Genomic DNA, 8,352 nt, shown 5'->3' on the forward strand with positions numbered 1-8,352 from the left:
TATGACCCAAAATTAGTGGGATTACACACTTGATTGATCAATATTGGATAAAATTTGCATGTGCTAGAGCAAAATTCAATTTTTTTGGTTTTTTATGACGTCATAAAGTTCAAAAAATCAATTTTTTTTGATATTTTGGTCAAATGATATCGTATTTGAATGAAATTTTTTTTGAAACTCACTAATTTTGGGTCATATTTTTCATTTTTGTCGCAGTTATTCGTTTATATTAGCCCATATACCAACTGTGGAAACCATGGTACTGAATTTTCAAAATTTATTGAAAATAGGTTAAATTTGACCAAATGTTTGAAAAGAACGGCCCAAAATTAGTGGAATTTCATACTTAATTGATCAAAATTGGATAATATTTGCGTGTGTTAGCGCAAAATTAAATTTTTTGGATTTTAATGACGTCATAAACTTCAAAAAATCAATTTTTTTGATATTTTGGCCAAATGATATCGTATTTAAATGAACTTTTTTTTGAAACTCACTAATTTTGGGTCATATTTTTCATTTTTGGTGGTAGTTATTCGTTTATATTAGCCCTTACACCAAATCTGGAAATCATGTTACTGCTTTTTCGAAATTTATTGTAGCTTTATTGTAGCTACGTTAAATTTGACCAAATATTTGAAAAGTATGACCCAAAATTAGTAGAATTACATACTTGATTGATCAAAATTGGATAAAATTAGATATTTTATTCACATGATATCGTATTTGAACAAAATATATCTTATTAAACCTAAATTAGCATTTATCTTTTCAATAATTTTTCACAATGAAAAAAATTGAAGTTTTATCCAAATTGTGATTACGTATCTGCATAAAAATCATTTAACGAATATTGTCAGTCATATTATAATCTAATGATACGATACCATAACAAACTCTCAATACATATGGAATGACAGATCAAATCTGCCATTTATCTATCATAATTTTATAAACATGAAATTCTAATTAACTATTAGTAAACTGTAATTACTTACTTATTATTTTCATATTTTAAATTTATCTAGAAAATATCAAGAACCATTTATATTTATTTGAAAATCATGCAAATTAAAATGCAACTAAAAAAGAAAAAAATTATTTTAAAGTAAATAGTTTCCTTATGAGCAATTAGGATGATTCAATATGTGACTGACACTACATTTGACCCAAAATGCTTTTAATTTTGCGTCATATTATACTATTATGTTAACGGTTTCAGTTTCAGTATAGTTTTATGATAATTCTATATTTATCCCCCTGTAGTAAAAAAATCTGCTCATAGAACTTGGTATATTTTTGATATATGATTTATTTAACAAAATGCAAATGTGACTGTCACTACATGTAAAAAGAAATCGTGTTCGAGAGTATATTTAAACTTCGAATATCTTCCCCTATGCAGGATTTCTGATTGTAAATTGTACCTAGGGTCAAATTATATAAAACAAATTGGAAAATGTTTGAAAAAGTAACTTTGTATTTAAGACCTCTTATTCCCTTAACGATGAAATTTTTCACTAAAAACACAAAAAATGAATGTTTTTAAACAAAAAAATTACATACTTTAATTTTTGAATCAATTTTTTGTAGAGTAAAACATATTTTCGTATCAAGATATGTTGTCTCCAAAAAATTTTCGGAGAAAAGATAAACAAGTGAAAACAAACAATTGACTGAGTTAATTGTTGAAATACCATGCATAGTCAGTGTTGATTTCTTTATCACATAACACATACAAACATGTGACACATATATAACTGATAATCAAGTATAGTACATATTATAAAATTTCCGCCTAATTGGCGCCCTCACGGGTAAACAGTGATGTTTACGAAAAAATGTTTGAAACAAAAGTTGTTTAATTGATAAGGAACATTTTTTACATTTAAACTTTTGTTCTATCCCTAACGGTTTACAAGATGGGTCCTACGGACCCAAGACCCAATTGACCTATGATGCTCATTTACGAACTTGGCCTCACTTTTTACGTCCTGAGTACGCTGTAAAAATTTCAGCTCGATATCTTTTTTCGTTTTTGAGTTATTGTGTCCACAGACGGACGGACAACCGGAAATGGACTAATTAGGTGATTTTATGAACACCTATGACAAAATTTTTTTCCTAGCATCATTATTTTTAAGCGTTACAAACTTGGGACTAAACTTAATATACTATGTATATTTCATATATACATGGTATAAAAATGTAAGTATTTTGGTAACTTTTTACTTATGGACCCTTTATGGTTTGATTATCCCATTCTTAGCGAAATTTTTTCTGTATTAAGAAGAATAAAATTTATAGTTTTAGTTTTTCTCCAACCTTGATTTTAAATCTATATAAAATACGAATTTTTAGCTATGAGTTTAAAAAAAATTGTGGTTTTCTCGAAATTAGAAATTCGAGCTCCTAGTTATTTTAGCCATTTTTACTATGTTTAATGTTAATTATTTAAGATTTTATGTTATTTATTGATTTAGTGGTTGTATTTTGAGTTATTTAATAAATACGTGCGAAGTTAGGATATTTTCTTAAGTTTTTTCCAGAAAGAGGTAAGTGCGAAATATATTCAATATTGATCGGCGCAAATAAAAGGGTCAAATTAAAAATAGAAGTTTAGAATTTAAAATATTTTTAAATCCACCATTTTATGCCTCAAAGGTAAACCACTTTTCCAAAATTAAAAAAAAGCTTTGAAATTTGTCAAAAACAATACAAAAGAGAATATTATTATAAAATTTTGAACTTTGTCGCTTCGAATTTTTGCCGGCTAGTATTATGGAAATAATAGTTTGAGATAAATTTCTTGCAGGATCGTAAAAATGGGTCACTGTCCAGAATGGATTGATAAAATCTTATTTGAAAAATCATTGCGAACATATCTGAAAGATGATCGCATAGCTTTAAATTCGTTCAACATTAAGGCGGCGTTAGCTGCTGGTGAAAATTTTACATCAGATATGTATCGGGCAAGCGTGGATTATACCACCGGAGATGGTGTTCGTGAGAAAATGATGTTAATTGTTAAATTAGTACCTGATCAAGGCCTGAAAACTGATTTTGCAAATGATATGTTGATTTTTGAAAAAGAAATGCGAATGTATCGTGATATGTTGCCAGAATTGAACAAGAAATTAGGTAAATATTATTTAATTTTACACCTAGGCAATTTTAAATTTGCCTAAGAGTTGAAACTATTTGTACCAAAGTTTCAACTTTGATGATTAATTTTGTTATAACTTTATGAAACTAACTAACTTTATAAAATAACTCCAGATATTGAAATATTTATTTAATGAGAAAATTGTTGGGTTGGCCTCTTATAAGAACTTACAGATTATTTTTATAGGCCCTAATTTATTTTAATTTAACGATAAGCTCTGTAATTATATAAATGAAAACTTTCCGTAGGTGATATTAGAGCTTTATCAGCGCAATGCTTGTTTGCTGAAACTAAGACACATTCGGTTATAATTTTGGAAGATTTATCATTACTTGGATTTGGAATGGCAAATCGTCAAATTGGTTTGGATATGAAGCATTCCTTAATGGCTATGGAATATTTAGCAAAGCTACATGCAGCTTCGGCGTTATTATACAAGGAGGTACAGATATAATAATAGTCTAAGATCCCGCTGCAGATTGGTGTACCCATCGACTTTTTGTTTAAAACCAAATTTTTATGTTTATTTATAGTTAAGAGAATATATATTTACTAGGGTGCCTATCAAAATTTGGCCGCCATTATTTTTAATTAAATTATTTTTAATTGATTTTTGGTAAAAAATTTCCCCTATTTATTTTTTAAATAAAATAACGTCTACATCACGGTAATTAATATGAAGATTCTAAAAAATCACGGTTGCCGTTGCGCACCTGGCCGCACCTCTTTGCAGCCAGGTGTAAACAGGTATGATTTCGATAAATTTATACCCCTATAACCTATTTTTATTAATTATATGTCAAATTGAAGCTAATTTTTTTCTATTAATTATCATATAAAGTTGCCTAATTAAATCTGGCCGCAAATAAGGGTTGCTGGCTGTTAAAGATAATAAATATTTAAGGTAGAGTGAAAGAGAGCTAGCGCGTAACATCATTTGTCAGACGAGGACAGCGATTGCCGGCTGTGCAACGCTTTTAAGCCATTGCGCATGCGTCGAACGTTAGTGTTCTCAACCACTGGGGAGTAATAGAGACGACTTATAATAAATACTCCAAAAAATATGTAATTTTTTTCAAAATGACAAATTTAAAAATTGCAACAAAAAATTAATATTGATTTGATATATCGACGATCTAGTTAGCAATTTGTCTAACTCCTTATTTTTTAGAGGGTGATTTTTTTAACATTTTGATGAAGCAATAATCCATTTACAAATTATTTGAATGATTCAAACTTAAATATTATATCTCTATTAGACGCTTAAAAGCGTCGCACAGCCGGCAATCGCTGTCCTCGTCTGACAAATGATGTTACGCGCTAACTCTCTTTCACTCTACCTTAAATATTTATTATCTTTAACAGCCAGCAACCCTTATTTGCGGCCAGATTTAATTAGGCAACTTTATATGATAATTAATAGAAAAAAATTAGCTTCAATTTGACATATAATTAATAAAAATAGGTTATAGGGGTATAAATTTATCGAAATCATACCTGTTTACACCTGGCTGCAAAGAGGTGCGGCCAGGTGCGCAACGGCAACCGTGATTTTTTAGAATCTTCATATTAATTACCGTGATGTAGACGTTATTTTATTTAAAAAATAAATAGGGGAAATTTTTTACCAAAAATCAATTAAAAATAATTTAATTAAAAATAATGGCGGCCAAATTTTGATAGGCACCCTAGTAAATATATATTCTCTTAACTATAAATAAACATAAAAATTTGGTTTTAAACAAAAAGTCGATGGGTACACCAATCTGCAGCGGGATCTCGTACTATAAGTTTATGGGCGTTTTGCGATTATTTTTTATTTTGAAACAAGTTTAATCGATATAAATCATTCAAGTGGAAGAGCAGGGAATAATAAAAGATTCGAATTTCAATTGTAAAAATCAATACATTAAGCAGTCAGAAGGGCAGACATAAGCAGAATTAGTTCTTAAAAAATACAGCAATTATCATTTATAGACTCTTCATTTATACATTTGAATAGTATTGTTGTAAATTACTATGGTTTCTTAATACCATTCTATTTATTTAACGCCTGTTGAAACCCTTTTAATTATCCTGATTCTATTTTTAGACACCAGTTGTTGCATATCAAAATGATTTTCCTAATGTTAGATATTTTGAAATCAGACACAAAAAAAAGTTTATGGTTTTGCATAATAATTTTTTTAATTTCATTTAAATGTTTTATAGAAACCAGAAACAATGGATTTTTATGATTTTGGGTTATTTAACGATCAACATGGTAAAGCTTTTGTTGAAACTTTTATAAGCAAAGGATTTAAAGGGCTGATCATGGCTGCAGAACAATGGCCTGGTAAAACAAAAAAGAGTTAAAAAGAATAGATAGCTTTACTTAAATGTAATTTTGATTTTACAGGATTTGAAAAATATGTAGAAAAATTGAAAAAAATACAACCGAAATTTGTTAAACATGGTATAGCCTTAACAAAAAAGGATCCTAATGGATTTAATGTATTATGTCATGGAGACACATGGATTAATAATATGTTGTTTAAATATGCAGAAGATAAAGTTACTCCCGTCAAAATGAAATTCGTAAGCGTAAAAAATGTTTAATAACAATACATAAATTAAAAACTTAAAGAAACCCCCGACACACAATCATGTCCGATCAATTGATCGAGAGTGTTCTTAGCTATATTTTAAAAAAAGCTGCTCAGCTGTTTGAAGATTATCATCACCCCTTTTCTATTTGTTATCGGATACTGAACGCTAAAATCTAACTTGTAAAATAGCTAAGAACAATTCCACCAAATTACCTTCCAAACATAAAAAATTCAAATCGGTTCATAGCTTAGAACGTAGGATGTCACAGACAGACACACAGATACATAAACACGTTAAACTTATAACATCCCTCTTTTAGTCGGAGATCAAAAATAAATGTTCAGAAGACCAGATTTCCGCTGGGGTATACCATTGATTTGTGTGTGTGTGTGTTTTTTTTTTCTCTTAAAACGACTAAATTATAATCATAACTAAAGAATCTTCGACCAAGAGAATTTATGGCCCCCCGAAAGTGCACAGATAAAAATAAAATTCTTTTTCAGGTTGATTTTCAAATGAGTATTTTCACATCACCAGTAATAGATTTACACTATTTCATATTCACCAGTCCAGCCGAAGAAGTTCGCATCAATCATATGGAAAAACTTTTACAGCATTATCATTCTTCTTTAGTTAAAACGATTGTTCAGTTAGGAAGTTCACCGGACGAATTACGAGTTCCTACATATGATCAATTAGTTGCAGAGTTTCATAAAAGAGGCTTTTATGGTAAGATTAAAATCAAGTAATCTTTTTCATTATTTTTTACTAATCCTAAGGAAAATGGCTTTTTCTTTTTAAATATAAGGCTTAAAAAATGGTGATCCAATTTCAGTTTCCTATATGTTTGCAACTCTGTAAATTAGAATGCTTTGAAACTTTCGCTTGACTAACGCTCAACGCTTAAATTGTTCACTTGTTATATAGAAGTAGCAATTCCGTAGGAACTGTGTATAGATTTTTACGGGAAGATTGTAGCCAATTAAATTCTCCTAGTGACCGAACAATTCGAATCATTGTGCAAAATCTCGAGTAAATTTTAAGCGTTGAAGACGGGGTAAGGTGTGTTTTCTTAAGATTCGTGTTTATATCAATAAAACTCGCAACTTTGGAGCACCTAAAAGCTAAGAATATAGCTGAAATAACTCCCTGAAGCTTGCGAAAAGTCCTGGAAAATTACCTCATACGAATAAACTGGTGCAGAAGGCCCAGAGGTGGGCATTTGCCTAAAATCAACTTTTAAAATAAAAATTATTTACTTTTTAAAATCAAATGAATATGGAATGGTTTATGCACTTCAAAAAAGTGGCAAGAGATCTAACGTACTCTCTTATTTTAGGTGTTTTAGCTTCGGTCATTATAATGCCAATAATTCGTGCACCACCCAGAGAAGATGCATCAATTGAAGGCATTATTAGTGCTGATATGGATCAGACATTTGTAAATTCTACGTATAATGCTCCAGAGTATAGAAAAACAATGTCTAATTTACTACCATATTTTGATAAGAAAGGCTATTTAGATTTTTAAGACACGCACGATTTTTATAAGACGCACTTTTAAATTAAATTAATATGTTCACAAAGAATTGATGTAATTTAGTATTTTTGGAAAATAATAAAAATAAATGGGTTCTTGAGAAAAAGACAGAAGTGAAACTTCACTCGCTTTATATTAAAACAAAATTTATATAAATAAATGAATGATTGCGTGCTTTTTTCCTTTTTTCCTGCAAGAGAGAGTGTTCATATATAGCCACATCAAATGGAAGTAGGAGCCGGTTTTTTGAGATTTTTGGTAAACATTTTTGGAATCGTTTTGCATCAGAATTGAATATAATAAAATAATAATTACCAAACTTTTTAACTTGTAAACATTTCTGAAGTTCGACCAAGGATAATCAAAAGTTCTTTGACGATAACAAAACGCACATACCCTGTACCTTATTAGGTATTGTCAAAATGGTAAAAAATATTGTTTAAAGTATTCGAATTCTTTTTTAGGTGTTGTAGCGTCGGCTGTTATAATGCCAATAATTCGAGCACCACCCAGAGACGATGCCTCACTTGATGGTATTTTTAGTGATGATGTGGATCAAGGATTTGTGGATTTTATGTATAATAATTCAGCGTACAGAGCTACAATGTCAAATTTATTGCCATATTTTGATAAAAAAGGATATTTAGATATATAAGAGTTGATTATAGAGATGATTAGATTAATTGTTAATTTTGTTTAAAAGTTTTAGAATAATTGTTGTAAATAGTATTATTGGAATAATAAATAATATGTTAAGTTTAAGATTTATTTTGAGAATTCTTTGACAGCCTGATTGTTCAAATCCCAAATTTTACTCGTTAATAAAGAATCCAGAAAGTTGAAATTGTGTATCGTATATTTCAAGGGAAAACTTCGTAAAAAAATAATATTTTCTTCAAAATTGAGTTTTTTAATTTTTTTTTTTTTTTTAATAATAATACTTTATTTAGAATTATTAAGGTTTATGCGTTAGTGGAAGGAGTTATTATTTATAAGAAATAATTAATGATAAACACAATTTTATTTGATACGATTAATTTAATATAAACAGATTAGAA

At 29.0% G+C, this 8,352-nt stretch overlaps 1 protein-coding gene across 2 annotated transcripts; it reads left to right on the forward strand.

Moving 5' to 3' along the window:
* The first annotated feature begins 2,418 nt into the window (after positions 1 to 2,418).
* LOC123302223 lies at positions 2,419 to 8,048 on the forward strand. Of its 2 annotated transcripts, none has more exons than XM_044885077.1 (7): positions 2,419 to 2,555; positions 2,816 to 3,141; positions 3,415 to 3,608; positions 5,378 to 5,501; positions 5,565 to 5,743; positions 6,259 to 6,484; positions 7,759 to 8,048. In XM_044885077.1, the coding sequence occupies exons 2-7, from the start codon at positions 2,826 to 2,828 to the stop codon at positions 7,947 to 7,949; spliced, it is 1,230 nt and encodes a 409-aa protein (XP_044741012.1). In that variant the 5' UTR covers positions 2,419 to 2,555; positions 2,816 to 2,825; the 3' UTR covers positions 7,950 to 8,048. The 2 variants fall into 2 exon arrangements, with proteins under 2 accessions (XP_044741012.1, XP_044741005.1); XM_044885070.1 differs by lacking the exon at positions 7,759 to 8,048 and adding an exon at positions 7,095 to 7,461 and having other exon boundaries at positions 2,457 to 2,555.
* The last annotated feature ends 304 nt before the right edge of the window (positions 8,049 to 8,352 follow it).

The sequence above is a fragment of the Chrysoperla carnea genome, chromosome 1 (assembly GCF_905475395.1).
Source record: "Chrysoperla carnea chromosome 1, inChrCarn1.1, whole genome shotgun sequence".
NCBI lineage: Eukaryota > Metazoa > Arthropoda > Insecta > Neuroptera > Chrysopidae > Chrysoperla > Chrysoperla carnea.